General features: G+C 41.4%; 1 protein-coding gene across 5 annotated transcripts in view; it reads right to left on the minus strand.

The window, feature by feature from the left end:
• The window catches only part of pot1 (protection of telomeres 1 homolog), a 120,863-nt gene that overhangs the window by 88,586 nt on the left and 10,336 nt on the right, over positions 1-21,941 (minus strand). For all 5 annotated transcript variants that reach the window (XM_084058855.1, XM_084058856.1, XM_084058854.1 and 2 more), the window contains 3 exons: positions 10,232-10,370; positions 9,533-9,605; positions 5,702-5,802 (listed from right to left, as the gene is read on the minus strand). In XM_084058855.1, coding sequence (XP_083914981.1) covers positions 5,702-5,802; positions 9,533-9,605; positions 10,232-10,360 — 303 coding nt within the window. In that variant the 5' untranslated portion in view covers positions 10,361-10,370. The remainder of the gene's footprint in view (positions 1-5,701; positions 5,803-9,532; positions 9,606-10,231; positions 10,371-21,941) is intronic.

A 21,941-nucleotide genomic window follows, 5' to 3' on the forward strand; every position in this document is an offset into this window, starting at 1 on the left:
TTTTTTTTTTTTTTTTTTTTTTTTTTAACGGCATGGGTACATACAAGGGTCTTGTCTGTCTGTCTGTCTGTCTGTCTGTCTGTCTGTCTGTCTCTGTCTGTCTGTCTGTCTGCTAATCTCGCAAGCTGCTGACCGATTAGCGCCAAACATCTTGTGCACACTGCCAGTAAGTCACAGAAGATTCCTTTACCTATCATGCTTGATTTATTTACTTATGCTACTTTGTTTCTTTACCTATGATACTTTAATTCTTTACTTATGCTACTTTGTTTCTTTACCTATGATACGTTGTGTCTTTATCTATGATACTTTGTTTCTTTACCTATGATACTTACTTAACGGTAAGTGGTGCCGCGTGGCACAATGAGATGCGGTGAAACCTCCTCAGTCTACTGATGAAGACAGAAAACCAATGCACACGGGGGAAAGCACCTATGGTCAAAGCCGCCCTTGTGAAGTGAAGTGGATTGATAATAACGCCCGATCACGTATATTGCCCCTTTGAGTGTGCCTTTGCTGAGGGAAAAGGCAGAAGAATTGGCAGCGAGCCTGGAAGAGAAGACAATTTCAAAGTTTCCATAGGCTGGTTTGAGTGAGTTTCGAGAGAAACAAAAACATTGTTTAACCCATTAAGACCTGGAACTGTGGCATTTTTTGATTTCGAGCTAAAAAGCATTATTTTACACTTTGGGCTATTCAAAAATAGCAGATATGCAAGCTCGTAGCGCGGCACCGAGTGCCGCGCTACGAGCTTGTAGATCTGCTATTTTTGAAAAATCGTGAAAAAGTGTGCAAATCTTTGAATATATATTTTTTTAAAGCGAACATTTTTAACTCAAATCTTTGCTTCTGGGGGGTCCCTGGAACAACATATTTTGATGGGGGTCCGTGGCCAAATACATATAATTGTGGGGGTCCTTGACACACAAGATTGAGCACCACTGATATAGAAACATACGTTTTTCAGAATACTGTTGAGATTTAGGAGACATGTAGAATCGGCTTCAGGTCTCAATGGGTTAAGAAAAGTGCACAGGGAGGCTGCTGATGCTGACAAGATGCCACATCATCATGAAAGGCTTGAGGACCACATGAAGACAGATGAGACAACAATACACGGAGGGAAACATTTTGGAGTTTGTGCCCATGAGAGTGGAATCTATTTCTGAGCACCAACTTTACCCGACAGTACCCTGACCTACAACAGTAAGTACTGGAAGTCAGTGGTTATCAAACTTTTTTGTGTGCGAAGGACCCCCAAATTGATATGTATTTGCAGACACCCATCTGAAAATGTGTTTTGCATGTGACAGGGACCCCCAGAAGATTTGTGTTAAAAAGTAAAGCTAAATTATTCATAATTTTCCAATACTTCAATGATTTGTTTTTAACCCATTAATTAAGACCTGTGTCATTTTTTTAGATTTGAGCTAAAAAGCATTATTTTACACTTTGGCTATCCAAAAATAGCAGATATACGAGCTCATAGCGCGGCACAGTGCCGCGCTATGAGCTTGTATATCTGTTTTTTTTTTTTAAATGTGAAAATGTGTGCAAATTGAATATAGTATACTGTTTTAAAGCAAACATTTTAACTCAAATCTTTGCTTCTGGGGGTCCCTGGAACAAAATATTTTGAGATAGGGGTCAGCGGCCAAATACATATCATTTTGGGGGTCCTTGACATGAAAAAGTTTGAGCACCACTGACATAGTAACTTACGTTTTTTTCAAAAATTTAGAAGATTTAGAAGAGATTTTGTACAATCGGCCTCAGGTCTTAATGGGTTAAATGATCAAAAATAGCAGACGTGCAAGCTTGTAGATCTGCTATTTCTGAATAGCCAACGTATAAATGGATAAAGTGGTTACAATGATTGTGATGCTGTATTAATTTACCCCATTCCCAGGCCTATGGCTATCATACGATGCAACAATGAGGCTTTTACACCAGTGTTCTATCAATGCAAACAAACTCGAATGAAGGTGTCACGTCACGTGATAAAAAGAACAGATCTACAAGCTAATAACGTATCACGGTGCAACGTGTTGTTAGCTTGCAGATCTATCATTTTCGTCAGTCACACAGCTCGTGCAACGAGCACTACATTTTACCATGTTACAGCTTTCACGTAATGTTCAATCTGGGAACCCATTTTGAACCCCTGTTTTTTTTTTCCTTTGAATTTGACTTTGGGGGGACCGCCCAAAAGAATGTTCATAACAGGATGTTGGCCCGTTTGGTCCGCCCTCAGCTCTACTCTTCCGGTTGGGGCTCCTATGTTTTCATTCCCACTAACAACATTTCTCCCACGGAACACTAACAACATTTCTCCCACGGAACATGGATCGTTTTGGTTATAAGCCCACTTGTGTATAACTGTCTATAATGGAAGAACAAGTTACAAACTTTCCGTGCTGTTGTCGGCTCCGAGGATGCCATTGTTGAATGAGTTTGGATTTGTTTCCAGTGGGAACGCATTAGAAAGCGAACGCACAGATGTAAAGTCCGCCGACTACATTTGATTGGGTAAAGCGCGGCTTGCTTCCTGATCTAAGGCCCGCCCACTTGTAGGCCAACGTTCACACGTTCTGAATGTCCCTCCCGACACATGCAGTAGCGCAGCTGGGAATCTGTTCTTCAGAGATTACGTAATGTTGGACAAAAACAATGTATATCCAAACATTTTCCAAAACATTTGATTAATTCCAAACCTTTTCCAGGCCTTTTCAAATTCTAAAATATTTCCAGGAATGTCATGACCGTGGGAGCCCTGTAATTCATATCAAACTAGTAGGTGTCCTTGACATTCAAAAGGCTGATATTGAATCACTGATCTATTTTATGCACTTGTTAATTGCTCGTCAAGGAGGACTTGCACAGATGACTCTCTCCCATGAGGCATACTGCATGCTTTTATTGTTGAGATTATTTTTGCAAACAATGAGCTGAGTTGAGCTGTGATCTGTCTGCTGGCTAACTCAACCAAGCATCTCTTTGGAGATTACCCCCTGCACGCGCGCGCGCGCGCGCACGCACGCACGCACGCACGCACGCACACACACACACACACACACACACACACACACACACACACACACACACACACACACACACACACACACACACACACACACACACACACACACACACACACACACACACACACACACACACACACACACACACACACACACACACACACACACACACACACACACACACACTATCCTGTGATGTGCTTATATGCTTTTGAAATATGATTCGCCTTCTTTTTTTTCTCCCTTTGACAAATGATAGTGTGGATATGTGATGACCACGAGGTATAAAAACAGTGAGATGAAGGCAAACAGTGGGGAGGGGGCTCAGTTGTATACCCCAACATAAAAAAACACACACATACATAAACAATGCATCCTTGTGTCTAAAGGTCCTTATACGGACCAAGAGTGTGATGGATAAATGATAAAAAAAAAAAAAAAATGTCTGCAACTATTTCACCTCAAATTATTAATTTGGTGATGCCTCATCCATACAGGTCACTGCTTTTACCGATCAATTGTCAAAAAATGAATGACGTTGCTTTATTGCGTTCTGTGTGATGTACTCAATATGACACAAAACAGCAATTTAAATGAATGTGAGTCAATCGCATAAAATAAGGACCTTGTTAGGCTTAACAATTCATTTAGTTTTCCTAAATAGTAACAAAAAAAAATGAATTGTTTAGCCTCAAAGCTTTGCTTCGGGAGGGGGGTCCCTGGAACAAAATATTTTGAGATGGGGGTTCGCGGGTCAAATACTTATCTAAAAAAAAATGTTCTAAATCCTAACAGTATGTTGCTATCAGTGGTGCTCCGACTTTTCCATGTCAAGGACCCCCAGAATTAGATGTATTTGGCCACGGACCCCCATCTCCAAACAAGTTTGTTCCAGGGACCCCCCCAGAAGCACAGATCAGAGTTAAGAAATGTTTGCTTTAAAACACAACCATCTTTAGTTTGCTTAAACACAATACGAGATATGTGTCTAAACACCTAGAACGTGGCCAGAGCGCTCTGTCCCCGCTTCTCTCGCTCGCTCGCACACACACACACACACACACACACACACACACACACACACACACACACACACACACACACACACACACACACACACACACACACACACACACACACACACACACACACACACACACACACACACACACACACACACACACACACACACACACAGGCTCTTATGAACTCTGGAGAATCTACAAGCTCACAAAGTGTTGTTTCAATTTCAGCTCATTCAAGCCTTCATTGCCAGTAGAAAATACTTTGCGACTATTTAACTCTACTAGGGCCGGGGGCGTGTGCGTTCTTAGCAGGCAATGTGTTAAGAGAGTGAGACACACACCCCAAATTTGAGAACGTCTGGTCTGGTCGCCCCTATGCCCCCGACAGGCTGACACTCAGATATTTGGTGACTTATAGATAGATAAAGATATGTTGGTCAGATTTTCTAAAAAAGGCATCTCACTGCGTCCATGTTTGTGGGTATATTCAGACCAGGGTACTTCATGGAGTCCGGTCTGGAGCTGTGTGGAACTCCATATTTGGATAAACCTGACGTCACATTTGATGAGGTGAGATTCCATGCAGCTCGACGACTCAAAAGACGGTTCCACACAGTGTGAGGAGCAGTAGCTTGAGAGAGAGAAACCAAACTAAGTGAAGAGATGGAGAAACCGTGTGATTCTGAGCTGAGGAGCTTTCGGCAATACACTGTGGATGTAACTCTGGACCCTGATACAGCACATCCCTGTCTCATCCTGTCTGATGATGGAAAACAAGTGCATTGTGGAAACATAAGGAAGAATCTCCCAGACAACATAGAGAGATTCTCTAGATGTGTCTGCGTCTTAGGAAAACAAAGCTTCTCTTCAGGAAGGTTTTACTATGAGGTTCAGGTTGGAGGGAGGACTGACTGGGATGTAGGAGTGGCCAGAGAGTCCATCAACAGGAAGGGACACATCATACTCACTACGGACAAAGGTTACTGGACTATATGGTTGAGGAATGGAAATAAGTTCCACGTTCTTGTTGGTTCTGGCCGTGGTGTCCTCCTCCCTGTAAGAGAGGAGGTCCAGAAAGTGGGAGTGTTTGTGGATTATGAGGAGGGACTGGTCTCCTTTTATGATGCAGAGGCCAGAGTTCATCTCTACTCTTTCACTGGCTGCACCTTCACCGAGAAACTCCACCCATACTTTGGTCCACATTTAAACAATGCTGGTACAAACTCGGCTCCTCTGATCATCTCTCACGTCAATCACACTGATATGAGGGATAATCTGCATTTACAAGAGAATGTGTGAATTAAGGACGCACGTGCGCATCGCACACACACACAATGATATTCTCCTTGGTTCCAGGCTTAAACTAATTAATATAAATATTTTCCGAAATCTCTATGGGAAGAATGAACGGGTTTTCTATCTATGGCACCACAACATATCTTTGACGGTCTGTAAGATATTAGATGTGTGCAGAGTCACAACACGCTTCTACAGGTGATTTTCCAGGTTTTCTCCCCCCCCCCCCCAAGCATGACAGCAAGAACGAAAAATACAAACTAACAAGATGCTGCTAAATGCATCAATATGAATGAATAATTTGTCAATGTGATGTTTGATATGGATATAGGAAATTACCCCTTGATTGACAGACGCAGAGAAGTCCTTGGCCAGGGCACCAAGCACGATGGTGTTGATGGAGATCTGCTCTGGAAGCAGATCCTGACCCGAGTCATCTTCTGAAGTGAGAGGAAGAAAAATATACATTTAAATTATCAATATTATACATATCACTATATTGTGTCTGTCGGGTGGAAACCTCATGTGTCCAAAACTTACTGTTACTTTTCAGGATTCAAATCCAACTCAAATCCAAACCCTAAAAAACAGCAAAAGTAGCAGTTCTAACAAGCTGTTTCGAGCTTGTAGATCTGCTACTTTTTGATACTTTTCTGTGACACTGTATGATCAAGTCGAGTGTTAATTTACGAAAAAACACAAAAAGTTAAAATATGGAGATAAGAGGTTTCTGCCCGACAACTTTAATATGTATATCGTTGATGTTGGACAGAAACCTTTTTTTAAATTAAAAATCAACTACATTCATTCTCTACTTTGTTGTAAGAGTGTCACAGGGAAAAAAAACATTCCGGTCACGGTAATCCGATCCATAGTTGACGCCTTTTTTTGCCAAAAAGCAACAGAAACAGAGACAAAGACATTTTTCCACAACGAATAAACAGGAAGTAAACAAGCATTTTTTTTTTTTAAACATAATTTCCGGGTCTATCTTTTTCTGTCAGGCAAGGCATCATTCATAGGTTAGCGAACAGCGCCGGCTGGTGGAAAACCACTGAAAACACGAAATCTCGTCAAACTCGTCAATGGCAGACTACGCCTTGGCGGAATCTGATGAGAAATCTCGTCAGTGGCAGGCAAAGAGTTAACAGATGGGTGTCAGATGGGTGGGCCGAATGAATTTTCAGAACACGTTTATTTTAATGATCAATCGATTGGGTTCCAGCTATTGCTATTCATCCCAATGAAAACTTTTTTTTCCAAGGTGTTAAAGAAAACATACCATGAAGTTTTTCTTTCTAGGTTATAGTTTTTAAATGTTTTGTTTTTATATTAATGTTATAATATAATCAATAAAATATTAGTGTTTTGTAAACTATTTGGGGGTCCACTTGCAATACCTTTACGGCCCACCAGTGGGCTTCGGCCCACAGGTTGCGAATCGCTCAAATGTCTTGACAAACTGTAGCTAATCATTGGATTCATCCTGGCTGGCAGTTTAAAATCCTAGTACAACCTCAAGATGGGTGATATTACAATGTCCTCCCCCACCTCCCCAAAAAAAAAACACTTGAGAAAAGTCCGTGTTTGTTGTCGTCGTCCCCTCCCCCCCTAGGTTGTAATGAGATCTGCGTCCTTGGGAGAAGGCTGTTTTCGCGCTTAAAAGCAGTAAATAAGCAACTCCAGTAATCTAATGCATTTACATAAGTCAAACAAGGATGCACCTCTCTCCAGAATAAAAGGCTTGCGTACTGCGTACATTTTAATCATGTCGCAAAGAGATAAGTGTGCCAAGGATCAAGGATGAGACAACAAAAGGACATCTCTCTCTCTGCCCTCTTCGTGGCACAATCCCATCTGAAAGTCATTCCAGCTGAACGGCTGGTGCTGAGACAATCATGGCAAGTCGGACACAGAGCAGACAACACCAGGCAGCTCCAGCTCTTCTCCCCAGCTTGCCGTTTATAAACACTGATCAGGCTGGGAAAGTGAAGTGAGCTAGCAATCCAAAGTTTGTTTTTTGTTTCGTTTTTTTGCTTTTTACCCGCTTTTTCTCCCCAATTTCGTCGTTATGCCAATTGATTCCTCTCCACACACACACATATCTGTGTGTTGTCACTGCTCTCGTATCCTACCGACTGACCTACCAGTGAGGAGCCCCCACCGGGAGGACGTAGAGCCTTCGTCCTACTCCTCCCGCCTAACACTCCCTGCTGACAGGCTCCGCCCCCCAGACCCATAGACGGATTTCCGCGCGACGTCATCACAGAGCAGAATGCGCAATCTGCGCATGCTCGGGGGAAACGAACTGGAAGCGCCGTTCACTCTGTTGTTGTGTTCGGGAGTTAGATAGCCATAATTCTGCTATTATAGGCATAATAGGCATAATGCTGCTATTATATACAAACAGATCCAACTTCCGACAAATCATTTTTATTGAGTAAACAAGGTATTACAAACTGCATAATTTAATCTACTTTCATTAAACCCGGTGAAGATCATTTCTTTTATGAATGGACATTTGACCAGAGCTGCTGCGGGTAATGGCGCCCTCTATAGGCTTACCCCTCCTCTGCGCGGTCATATCCTCTCATGTTTACTAACAGGAAACCCGTCTATAGAGAGAGAGTTATGACACACTTCGATCTCGCCGCAAAGCGGGCCGCTATGGGCTACAGTTCCAAACATTGGAACTATGTCATTGAGGTAGACAGAGCATTTCCGCATTGCATTCTTACAGTGGGAGTCGACGCTAGTGGCGTCTCTCTCATATTAGATCACGCTGGGATTACCGGTACATCCTCCCCGCCCGGCTTCCCTCCCCCCCAACACGGGGGGGTTGTTTGTGTAGACGCTAGAAAAAAGCCGGATGCGCCACGGTCCGCAGTGGATTCGAACCCACAACCGCCGCTGTGGTGCGCAGGCACTTTGGCACTGCGCCACCCGAGCGCCATGGATCCAAAGTTTGCCAAGATTCGAGCCCCACTGCCATAATTGGCCTGTGGACCAACCCCTTCCCCTTTTATATTTTTTGGGGAAAACGGAAAATAATGAATTCAAATTTAAATAAAATACATTAAAAAGGACAATATCAGTCACCAGAACCAAGGACGTGTGTTTTCGATGAATCCATCATAGTCAAAATGGAGTTTGAAGTTACAATGGGTTTGTATAGGAAAGGCGTGTCTGATAAAATGAATATCAAATATCTAAATAACTACTGAATCAACAACTTAAAAACTGTCCGGGGTGAAACAAAAAACGCCTGAGTAGACTTTAAAATGACCCCAAACATGTTTGGAAGTGAAATATCATTCCAGGGGTTCCCCAGAAAATGTAGTTAATAGAGCATCACAATCATTTTATCCACTTTAACCATTATTGTATTCTTTGGATATTCAAAAATAGCAGATATGCAAGCTCATGGCGCCTCACTTGGCACTGTGCTATGAGCTTGTAGATCTGCTATTTTTTTTTTAAATCAGGAAAATGTGTGCAAATCTTTGAATATATTATATATATACAAATATAACCCATTAAAACCGGGAAAACATCTGTCATTTTAGCTTTTTGCGTTGGCTATTAAAACATAGAAGATGTACAAGCTCACAGCACGTCACTTTGTGCTGCGTTGGGAGCTTGTACATCTGCTATTTTTTGAAAAATCTCGAAAGTGTGAGAACTACGAAGGCATTTGTAGAAACGGCCTCAGCAGGTCTTAGTGGGTTAAGCCAACATATTTAACTCAAATCTTTGCTTCTGGGGGTCCCTGGAACAAAATATTTTGAGATGGGGGGAAATACTGCTGGTGAAAAGTATGATCATGCAATGCAGTGAGCAGATGCATGCATCACGTCATGTCCTTGTGGGACATGCATGCTCTACTTTTCATCTTCACATGCATCATATTGCTGCTGTCGGGCAGAAACCTCTTATCTCCATGTTGTAACTTTTTGTGTTTGTTCATAAATTAACTCCCTACTTCATACCACATTGTCACACAAAAGCATCAAAAGCTCAAAACTTGTTGCTTTGCGCTGCGTTTCGAGCTTGCATACTTTTGAATTTGAATCCTGGAAAGTAACCGTTTTGGACATATGACGTGTCCACCCGACAGAGACGATATGCATGCTCTACTGTTCCATGTTCACATGCATCTTATTACAATACCTTGAATCACCGTCTTCAGGATAAAATCACCGTCTCCTAGGGACACCAGCGGGCCCTTAAGGACCACCTTTCCCTGGTGGAGCGATGGGAGAAAAAAAACACAAGGTTCATTATTTACAAAATGTGAAAATGTTGAACTAAAATGTGTTTTTAAAAATCTACGCGGATTAGGGACGCAAATTATCGATCAAATTCATTAATTGATAATTGATAACCTTATCGACCGATTAACCGGTTAACTGATAAGCGGCTTTTTTTTTTAAATCTGAGAATCTTAATTTCAGATTAAAAAAAAAAATCCTAAAAAAGTGCTAGGAGCCGAGATACAGCCTTTTTCAGTAAGTTAAACAAGAAGTGAATGGAGCAGAAAATCTTCAAATCATCATATCTTGGGTTCTGAACATTATTTTTTATTTTTTTTTTATTTTTATTTTTTTCAATTAATTGTTAATTGTTTGATTAACGGTAGTTAATCGAAAATCGATTAATTGTTAACATCCCTAACGCGGATGTAAAAAAAAAGATGTCTCTGTGGAAAGACGAGTCTCACTTCTTTACGCCCGGAAAAATAAACATTGTAACCGCGGTCGTCCGTTCTGTAGTTATCGGCAGTTGAATATAGCTCGTTTTCACCAAAAAACGCAATCAGGGAAAAGAGATCCGAGATAAATGTATTTTTTTATAAATCTGAAAACATACCTTCACCATTTTGTCTGACAAGTCTGCAGTGACGCTGACGTGCTGGATGGGGATCCTTGTCAGGTGTGGGGGGACCTGCTGGTTCCCGGGACCGCTGGCCCCCCCATCCGCGACCACACGGATGGACATCGGAGAATAACTGTGAGAAATCAATAACCAAAAATAAAAGCACACGGAGATGACTCGTTAGTTAGTTATCCACCACAATACGAGACAAATCCAGTAGGACTGTCACAATCGTTACATAATCGCAATTATTTAAGATTATCGCAATAGTTTTTTAAATAATCGTCACAATCATTTCCATGTTGAAAAAAAATCTTGTGTCATATCTGCCCTGTGCAACTTTTCCGCCCCGAATGTTCCAATGTTCAACGATCGCACAATTCATTGTCAACTAAGTAAAATGTCATAATCGTGACAGCCCTAGCAATAGGCTCTATGCACAGCAGCCATTTTGGAGAAAAATTGGGCCTCTTCTGACTTCCTCCACAGGTGTTACCAATGATACTAATGAAGGCTCTGTTCCATTCTGGTCAAACAGAGTCAGGGTGCTGATATTGTGCATGTTGGCTCACTAGAAATACTAGTGGGTCTCAAAGTGTGGTCCAGGGACCCTCATGGTTCCCTGAGAGGGTGTAACTCTGAGAGTGTACAAATGGAACCAAATGGACCCGGGAGGGTCCATTTGGTTCCATTTGTACACTCTCAGAGTTATGGGGGTCCTTGAAATTAAAAAGTTTGAGAACCACTGTGCTACACTAAATGGAACAGAGCCTTCATTAGTGTCATTGGTAACACCTGTGAAGGAAGCAGGGAAGGGGCCCAATTTCTGTCCAATATGGCTGCTGTGCATAGAGCCTATACCGGAGGCGGGACAAAATCCTTTGAGGTGCACTGTGGAAAAAACTCATGAGTCTGTGAAGAGAGCAGTGTTGCCATGTCCTTTGTCGGCTTATTATAAGCGACTTTGGGCTTGTTTTTTCTGTAAAGTCGCTTGTAAATATTGGTAGTCGCGGGTTGCGTTTTTTTGGGCTTGTTTCTAAAGTGTAGCGCTGCTTATTTAGGCGTGCTTCCTAATGTTGATTAAACCAGTGGCTCTCAAACATTTTCACGTCAAGGACCCCCTAAGTTAATATGTATTTGTCCGCGTAATCCCATCTGAAAACATGTTGTGCCAGGGACCCCCGTACCAGATTTGTGTTGTTTAAATATTTTAAAAATATTACCAATTATTCACTGTTTTCCCAATATTGTTTTGAAAATAGCAGATCTACAAGCTCACAACTCTGATGCGTATATAGGTTTGCAGTGCTCATGTGGCCTAGAAGCTTCTTTTGGGCTTGTTTTCTTATTTCTCTGGCAAAATGTGGCAACACTGGAAAAGAGAGGGAGTTCTGTTGGACACATTGCTGGCAGGTGGCATATTGCTTCCCTGTCAGTGCTTGTCTGTTTGATTTCAAGTAAAGATATAACTGCAGGGTCCCTCTAAATGCTACCTTGTACGGCCGGGTGACGGCTTGACTAAGGAAGGAACAGCCTAGGAGGCAGATGAGCTAGTCACTCAACCATTCAACCAGACACTTAGTCACCCGTAAAACACATCCCAACAGAGAGAGAAAAACTAAAACATTGTCCCTCAAATTTAAACTAACGGGGAGAAGCCAAAGGCATAAATTAGAGCAGTGTTTTTTGTTGTTGTTGTTTTTTTTTGGGAGGGGGTAAGATGATTAGCTTAATGTGCAACATTGTTTTCTCACTCAACAGTAAATAAACCAACATTATACAGTATACCAACAGTATACGTGTATACAGGGTTATCTGCACATTTCTAAAGTGACAATTTAAGGACTTTTAAGATATTTTTTATACCTCTAAAATGAAAAAAAGAGAATAATATGACCATTACTATGTCAAAAGTAACCAACAAACTATCCTATACAAACTGGTCAAACATTGGCCAAATATTACCAAAGAAAGAGGCAAACATTGTGAAAATAGCCAAGCTCACAGCGGCCATAGCATTGCTATTTTCACAGCAATGCTGTGACAATAGTTTGTCTATTTTCACAGCATTTATCTGTGGAACCGAGTCAAATGAAATACCTCAACTGCTACAATTCCAAGTGCTTGTCGGGGTGGGGGGTCCCCGGTTCAAATGTGATTATTTTGGGGGTTCACGGCCTGAAAAATGCAAGAACCCTTGATATAGACAGATCTTGACAATAGAGACAATATTTTCTACTGATCTTTGGTTTGATGTGGAATTCTACTGTTCTCCTGGTTGTTACATCAGACATGTTTTTTAAATCATTGCTGTTATGCTGTATATGTATCTGCAGCATTCAAGTTTAGATTACTATGTATTTACTGCACTACTAGGCACTAGTGCCTTCTTGCTATGCTCAATGACCCAACATTCTTCACTGTAATAAATGTGTTAACCATCACCACCATACTGTCTATTCACAGCTTTGGCCATATATCGTACATAAACATTTCCTCATCAATGGCTGTATTTTTTTATTTGGGATTTACATTTTTCCCAAAGTCATTACAATGTTATTTGACCAACCGAGTCAATGTTGGCAAAAGAAAATCCTTGTGCGGTTTAGACCTATACGTTTCACAGTCAATTTTATTTCCATACCATGCTGAAATTAGTGGAAGACAAAGGCTTCCTGTAAAATCAAACCAACCATGGTAAGTTGTGGCATATATATGGTCATCAGTAATGTTAAAGGGTCTACACCATGAATTTTATCTTTTTCTTCATTTTTGTGTGTTTTTGGTCTCCTCCACCTCTCTTCTGTTCCAAAAAATACCCGACTTCGAGCATGCAGGCTTTCATAGGCTATCTGTGTCTTTTATGTAAATTGGTCTGAAAACAGTCCGTCAGATTTGTTCCCCCTGCCTACGTCACGTCAGGGAACAATTCCTCCCGTTTTTCAGTTCTAACCAAAAAAAAAAACAAAAAAAAATCTTTTAAAAAAAGATTTTTTTTTCTTATTTTTTTTTATTTTATTTTTTTTACTTTTTCCACACAGAACCAGGAGATAACATGCATACAATCTGGCTCAACAGCGCCCCGTGCCAAACAGGACAATGTGGTATTGCAGGTGAAAGTGCTTTATAAGCCAGAGAGAAGTTAGTTGGAATGAGTATATCTGAGGCTTGATTTAAGCTCAAACCTTTTGAAAAACGTTTGAGGGACATAAACAATATGATATTAAATATTATTATTATTTTTTAAATTCATGGTGTAGACCCTTTAATATACTTTGCAGGGATCGACATTATAAATGGCCCGCAGGCCTTTCCACTTGCCAGCTCGGGACAATCCCTTAAAAAAATATAATAAAAGAAACATTAACAGTTTAACACCCAAATTCACATTGTTTTCCTGTTGTTCTGGTGTTTTGTAAAGATTTCTGAGAAATGTTCTTGTTAATTAATGCTAAAACACAGCTCCAAGTGCTCTCTCAGAGCAGTTGGAGCAGCACAATCACAGCGTGGCGTTTCTTTCATCCTTTCATCTTTGTGGTCAAACGTTTTAAACCCTTAAAGACAAAATAAAAGTTTGAACACTGTAGCTCCCTTTTTACATGTTTATTTTAGGTACCACCTAAGTGGGCTGAGCGACTTTTCGAGCACACTGCTCTTCTTCAGACACGTTTTAATGCCAGCAGGAAACGGCCAAACACAGGGCAAAAAAAAACTGGTTGCAAAGAAAAGAAAGTCACTTGGAAGATTTGAGGGATGGGTTGCCAGATTGGAGGGAGAGTGACTGCCTGGGAGAGAAAGTTTCAGCCACCCTGGCCTGCTGAATTTGGCTAGTTAATATAGCATGCCTCTTGTCAGATATGCAGATCAATGCCATACTGTAAGTGAAGTAGAGAAAATATATGGTATGCTATAACTAGGGTTATGTCACAGCACTGTAGGATAACGACTTGTCATGCTTAACTTACAGTATACGCTTTTGGAGCGCCATGGCTGTACAAAGAAGTATAAATCAGGTTTATATCTGTTCTGAAGTGTTCGTAAGTCATGAGTTCTCCTAAATCTGCCTAAAATATAACTGATTAGCTGAAGCACAAATGTACTATAATCCCATTGCAGGGCTAACAGTAGAACTAGAAGGAACGCGAACAGTCAAACATAATATAAGACAAACTTGCACGGCTCTAGAAATCCAGTGATAAAAAAAAAATGAGGCCAGCACTCACGATGTGCCCCCCAGGTACTTCTTCTATTTTACTTGACAGTAAACAGACATCAACAACAAGGCAATCGAGTGAATCGACGGACGCATTTTGGGTCTATGCCTTCATATCGGTAGCTAATACCAGTATATGTCTACTTCCTGACAATGACAGGCAAGCAGCAAGTACATATATAATAAAAATAATAATTATCATAGCAGATATTTCTCCCTCCTGCAATCAGAATGGGGTATTTTATGTCTACTCAGTACTCATCAATCAGCCTCTATGGCAGGTAAAAGACATTAGTATTTATACTCTACCGTATAAATACTATTTGGTTTGTAAAATAGTTCAAGTGGATGGGGAATTTCAATTTCAAATGCCATCCTCATGCCTGGGGAGGACATGCTTGGCAGGACAAAGAACAGACAACCTTCTCACGTCTGTCCCCTCAGAGCAGCCAGAAATTTACCCCCGCATATTAACCCATTAAGACCGGGAAAGCATCGGTCATGCTAGATTTGAACCACTTTAACCATTATCTTATACTTTGACTATTCAAAAATAACAGATCTACAAGCTCATAGCGCGGCACCAAGTGCCGCGCTATGAGCTTGTAGATCTGCTATTTTTTGCAAGATCGTGAAAATGTGTGCAAATCTTTGAATATATATATTTTTTAAAGTGAACATTTGTAACTCAATTTTTTTGCTTCTGGGGATTCTACAAAATGTCTTCTAAATCCTAACAGTTTTTTTAAAAGACTTATGTTGCTATAATCAGTGCTGCTCAAACTTTTCCAAGTCAAGGACCCCCAAAATGACATGTATTTGGCCGCGGACCCCCATCTCCAAATATGTTGTTCCAGGGACCCCCAGAAGCACAGATCAGAGTTAAAAAATGTTTGCTTTAAAACATATGTATATATAAATTCAACTCACTCGGTGCCGCGCTATGAGCTTTGTAGATCTGCTATCTTCGAATAGCCAAAGAATTCTTAAAATGGCACAGATGCGTTCCCGGTCTCAAAGGATTAAGTTAGACTATGTATTAAACATCAACACAAGGGATGCCAACAAACTGAACAACAAGCTGGAGAGGAAAGCTAGCTCTTTGGTTAACTCTTTAACTGCCAGAGTATATACTACTAAACAAGGCCCACACTGCCAGCGATTTTTCGATTTTCTTACTTCTCAAGTAGTCACAGGATATTTATCTCCAGTATGATGGATCCCCTGATGGTTGCTAATCACGGAGGGTTTCACTGTGCTTCCGCAACAACAACAAAAAATGTCATTGCGACCTTCCGTTCCCTTGTTATACGCCTTTTTACTTTCGGTTTTAAAACGCTCTCAAACTTCGTTTTTGAGGCACAGAATTTACTTTTAAGATAGAGTGCGGATAGAATTTAGTTGTTTAACTTCATATATGTGGTCAATTTATCATGAAAGAGCCTATTTAAAAATAAAAATTCAGAGAACCGTAGGGGCGGGCAGTTCCGCGAATTGTATCCGCATAAGGCAACCTATTTTGGGCATGGCTCATTTAGATGTCCCCCCCTGTGTCACCCCCTGGTGGTCGGGGAAACGAACTGCTGGAGGGGCGGTGTTTGACAACAGTTTTTTTCTTTGATTATGTCTGAACTCGCCTACAATCCCTTTTAAAGGATTTATAAAAGTACATTTTCCCTGCTTTCTGCTGCTTTTTGGGGAAAACAACCCACGTACAACTGCCCACAACTATGGACTGGATTATCGTGGCGGCACACATTCTTTTCTCCGATTCTATGAGACTCGGCAACGTCTTTTACAGTGATCGGCGGGTGGATCTTTGTGAAGAAAAATATTCTAGGATTTTTCAAAGGTTAGTAAAAAAAGCTCTGAATCGCTGGCAAGGGCAGCGATTAGACGACGTTTTAACTCTGGCAGTCAATGAGGAATAGGCTCCATGCACAGCAGCCATATTGGCAATGAATTGGGCCCCTTCCTTACTTCCTTCACAGGTGTTACCAATAATACTAATTAAGGCTCTGTTGCATTTAGTGTGGCATAGTGGTTGTCTTATTTTCAAGAACCCCCATAACTCTCAGAGTTACACACCCACCATAAGGGGCCATTTGGGAACCAAAATGGAGTGTTTCTAGTGAGCCAACATGCACGCTATCAACACCCTGACGAGAACGGAACAGAGCCTTCATTAGTATCATTGGTAACACCTGTGAAGGAAGTAAGAAGAGGCCCAATTTCTTTCCAATATGGCTGCTGTGCATAGAGCCTATTGTTAAGGAACCGTAATCGTTCAAATCCTTTAAGGATTCCAGCCCTATAGTCCTGGAGCTTCATTGTCGCTGCTGTTTGCTGCCATTCCACCTGAACTGAACCCTCCCTCCCTCCCTCCCTCCCTCCCTCCGGGGAGGATCAATAATAGCACTTTATCTTGTGTCTTATCAAAACCTAATTTCCTACAACACAAACCTTCCAGCTGCCAGGCTGAGGGGAGCAGATAGAGAAGTGCAGACACATTACATTAACCCGTTAAGACCGGGAACGCATCTGTGTCATTTTTAAGATTTCTTTAGCTATTCAAAAATAGCAGATATACAAGCTCATAAGCTTGTAGATCTGCTGTTTTTTGGAAAAATAGTGAAAATGTGTATAAATCTTTGAATATATATTGCTTAAAGTGTAATTTTTGTACTCAAATCTTTGCTTCTGGGGATTCTAAAAATGTAAAAAAAAAATAAAAAAAAATCACACCCAGTGTTAAGTGGGCGGTGTGGTCACAGTGGTCATCACAGACCCATGACTCACTTAAAAGAACATAAATGTGTTTTTTTTAAGTGCATAGTCCTATTTATAGGGCTATGCACATGTGTCATGTGTTTCGCCAGCCAATCACAGTCCTGAATAGAGTCAGCCAATAGAGTCAGCCAATCACAGTAGTGGCAGCTAGTGGTCATCACAGTGATGGAAGCTCACTTAAAGAAAATATAGATTTGCATTGACTGTGTAGGGGTTAGGGGTGTACAATGGTGGCCAATCACGGTGCAGGGTTAGGGGGGTACAATGGTGACCAATAACAGTGCAGCAAATGTCAATGTCCAAACCTCACATATAGGGCCGGTTACACGGCCCAAAAACATGTTGCTATAATATCAGTGGTTCTTAAATGTTTTTCATGTCAAGGACCCCCAAAATGATATGTATGTGGGCGCGGACCTCCATCTTAAATATGTTTAAAGGGGCTACACCATGAATTTAAAAAATATATATTATATATAAATATTGCCCCCTAATACGTTTTAAACAGGTTGTAAGCCTAAAAAACATCCAGATATTTTTTCTCACAATCTGACTGTCTGTCATTCCAAGCTTTTTCAGCTGCAATACCAAAACGTCCTATTGGGCAGGGGGGAGCTACTGAGCAATTCTGTCTGGCCATCGTCAATGCAAAATCAGTGCAAGTGACATCACTTGCACAGCCATTCTGAAATGGCCTGTTCAGACACGCCCATTCAGGAAATCCATGAAATGAGCATGAATGACTGAATGTTAAAAAAAAATATTTTTTTGGGTACAAGAGACACTGGGGAGCCCAAAAAATACTAAAAACCTAAAAAAAAATGAAATTCATGTTGTAGCCCCTTTAAGCCCCCAGAAGCACAGATTTTTGCTTTCAAAAATAAATATATTCAAATATTTGCTAGAAATGTCAAGATTAAATTTAAAAAAAAAACAGCATATCTACAACTATGAGCTTGTAGATCTGCTATTTTTGAATAGCCAAAGAAATCTTAAAATGACAGATACTTTCCCGGTCTTAATGGGTTAAAGGTGTGTTTTTCCGGTCCAGGTCAGACATATACAGCAGGTTACCAGTGGGCGTGAGGGAGGAGGGGGAGGGGGGCTGGTATTATTATGTAACTGGGGTGCAACTAACTGTGTGCAGAGCATAGTTATCAGTGTTGCCATGCCTGCTTATTATAAGCGACTTTGGGCTTGTTTTTTTTCTGTAAAAGTTGGTTGTAAATATTGGTAGTTTTGCGGGTTGTTGTGGGGGTTTTTTTGGGGCTTGTTTCTAAAGTGTTAGTAGTTGCTTATTTTGGGCTTTGCTTCCTAATGTTGTTTAAACCAGTGGTTCTCAAACATTTCCATGTCAAGGACCCCCTCAAATGAATAAGCATTTGTCCGCAGACTCCAATCTGAAAATATTTTGTGCCAGGGACCCCCCCCATACAAAATGTGTATCTAAAATGTTTTTAAGGTTTGCTTGTTTCTCTCGCAAAATCTGGCAACGCCGACAGTTATGTATTGGGAGCGTGGTGGTCGCTTCCTCTAACAGAACCCAATTTAAAAGCTCCATGTCACCATCTCCCCTTTCTGAGTCAGGCAGAGCTGAGAGAGGGCATGACTAAATAAGTGGCTGGCTGACAGACCCTGGCCTCAGGGACACAGACACTTCTCCTTGGGTTGTCCCCTCGCACCCCTACACACACACACACACACACACACACGTATTACTATACTTTTGAGGATATCGTCGCTGTTGGCCGCAAACCAACCATCTCCGTTTTGTAACTTTTGTATTTTCTTGAATAAATCAGTTCTATTGAAAACCCTTTACGTCTATGTGTTACAAATATTGAACCAATAAAAACTTAAAAGTATTAAAAAGCGACTCTGACTAAACCTCCTAACTCCATTGGATCCTGCCGTTCAAACCACCTAACCCCAACTACGTTTTAGTTTTTCGTCTGACTTCTTTATTATTCTAATCAGTGATGGACAAAACAACTATCTCTACATTAATGGTCAAAAACCTTCTTAGGGAAGGTACACACTGCAGGATATTAGGTCCGATATTGCTGTCGCCGACAAAACCTCCCGATCTGACGCAGATCGGCCTTTGATCGGCGAGCTAATGCTCGCTGTGTGTGAAAGGCTCCGCGATACGATCTGGCCACGATCATCCGCTCTGCGATGGCTTTCCGACCGTTTTCAGATAACTACCCTGTTAGATAATCAGCTCTGGGGTCTGGGGGGGGGGGGGGGGGGTTGTGGAATATTTTCCAAATCCACACAGATCTTGTATGGGGGTCTATGGCACAAAACATATTTTCAGAAGGGGGAGGTCTGCGCCCCTGGTTCAAACAACATTAGGAAACAAGGCCAAAAAATCAACTACACTTTCAAGCAACTTTACAGAAAAACAATCCCAAAGTCGCTTATAATAAGCGGACATGGCAACTCTGTCACTGACTGCTTCAGAGAGAGAGAGAGAGAGAGAGAGAGAGAGAGAGAGGGAGGGAGAGGGGGAGAGGCATATCACGGGATACGTCGTTTAAAATGAATTGGAATAAACACAAATGTATGTACAGTATTGGGTCTGACTCTGGATATACCATCCTAGTGAACTATCCTACAGTGTGTAATCCCTGGTCGGGGATCAATCTATAGTGTGAAAAACACAACGATATATGACAGCCGATTTCAAGAAATAAACTCCTGCAGTGTGTAATGCTTAACGATCAGATGACCCTCCGACCACTTTAAGGTCCTGCAGTGTGTAGTACCTGCCTTAACTCCACTTGAGCTGGATTTGGGTAAAGTGATGATGATATAAGGACACTTGCAAGTATCTGACAATGTATAAAGTCACTATACCAACTTTGATGAGGCAGTGTTGAGTTGTTTTAACCCATTAAGACCTGGAACTGTGTCATTTTTAGATTTGAGCTAAAAAAGCATTATTTTACACTTTGGGATATTCAAAAATAGCAGATATACAAGCTCATAGCGCGGCACCGAGTGCCGCGCTACGAGCTTGTATATCTGCTATTTTTGAAAAATCGTGAAAATGTGTGCAGATCTTTGAATATATATATTCTTAAAGCGAACATTTTTAACTCAAATCTTTGCTTCTGGGGGTCCCTGGAACAAATTATTTTGATGGGGGTCCGCGGCCAAATACATATAATTTTGGGGGTCCTTGACATGAAAATGATTGAGCACCACTGATATAGAAACATACGTTTTTTCGGAAAACTGTTGGGATTTAGGAGACATGTAGAATCGGCTTCAGGTCTCAATGGGTTAAAAACAAGGTTATTTTTTTCATCTTCTAAATTTCTGCTATACTATGGGGACATTTGGTCCTAACAAGTAGTCACACACGCACACGCGCACGCACACAGCCCAGAGAGAAGTGGAGGCGAGGGACTGGAGGAGCAGACAGGCATTAAGGTCCCATGCGTTCACCCGGTGGACTAGCTGTTCCTTATCGTCTGCACGCAGGGGAAGAGGTTCTCACACAGCGAGCGTCCTTTGAGGCGGGCGTCTCAAGGGACAGCACACGTCGAGGCTTAATTCACAAAGTCACGCTCCACCGATGACACGATAGGGCAACTTGACACTCACTTTGAAAACATTATTACCGAGCACAGAGTGGGTTCCATAAACGTAGAGCGACTGCTGGAAGAAACGCGCTGGAAGGTTAGATATCGGCCCATCTTGCAGATTATATGCAGGCCGTTAGCCACTGGAACCCCCCCCCCCCATTCTACGAGACTCGGATACGTCTTTTAAACCAGTGGTTCTCAAACTTTTTCGTGCCAAGGACCCCCAAATAGACATTTATTAGCCCGCGGACCCCCATTTGAAAAGATAAGCCAGGGACCCCCATAATAGAAGATTTTTACGGCTCTCTAGCAGTGATTTTCAACCATTTTAAATTTCAAAGACCCCCAGTTTGACATGCATTAGGGCTACAGACCCCCATTTAATGGCATGTATGTCTCTGGGACCCCAATTCATATTGTAAAATCAATGTTAATTTAACTCTGAGAGTGTACAAATGGAACCAAATGGACCCGTTAGGGTCCATTTGGTTCCATTTGTACACTCTCAGAGTTACAGACCCATAAGGGTCCATTTGGTCCCTGTCCATCATTTAGCAGGGGACCCCCTGGAACCCCCTCAAGTACCCCTGGGGGTCCCCGGACCCCACTTTGAGAACCAATGTTTTAAACCGATCAGGAGATAAATCGTACCGGAGATAAATATTCTATGATTTCTCAAAGGTTAGTAAAAACACTCGAAAATCGCTGGCAGCGGTTATGTTATTATGTTTTATTTCTGGCAGTCAAAGAGTTAAACATTGGCAAAATAATCCACTTTGTTTGCATTTGTTTGTGTGCTAAATGTGTGACCTGTCGAGACCCGTTTACATCATGTTATACATCACAGCAAGCCAACTAAACACAACCCCAAAGCCTATTAGATTAATTGAGCGTTAAATCATGTTTGCCTTTTGGTAGAACATGTTTTCATTCTACGCATGCTGCACGGCCAGACGATCAGAGATCTCTGCCTACTGATATAGGGCATAGGCAGGTTTCTGAACTGTCCATATCCCACAAAAGAGACAAAAGTGAGTTGATGGACATTGTGCCATCTTATAATGAACAAGAATAAGGACCAATAATATGAACATATGGTTGAAAA

This window comes from Gymnoscopelus microlampas (genome assembly GCF_963454915.1).
Source record: "Gymnoscopelus microlampas genome assembly, chromosome: 6".
NCBI classification, from domain to species: domain Eukaryota; kingdom Metazoa; phylum Chordata; class Actinopteri; order Myctophiformes; family Myctophidae; genus Gymnoscopelus; species Gymnoscopelus microlampas.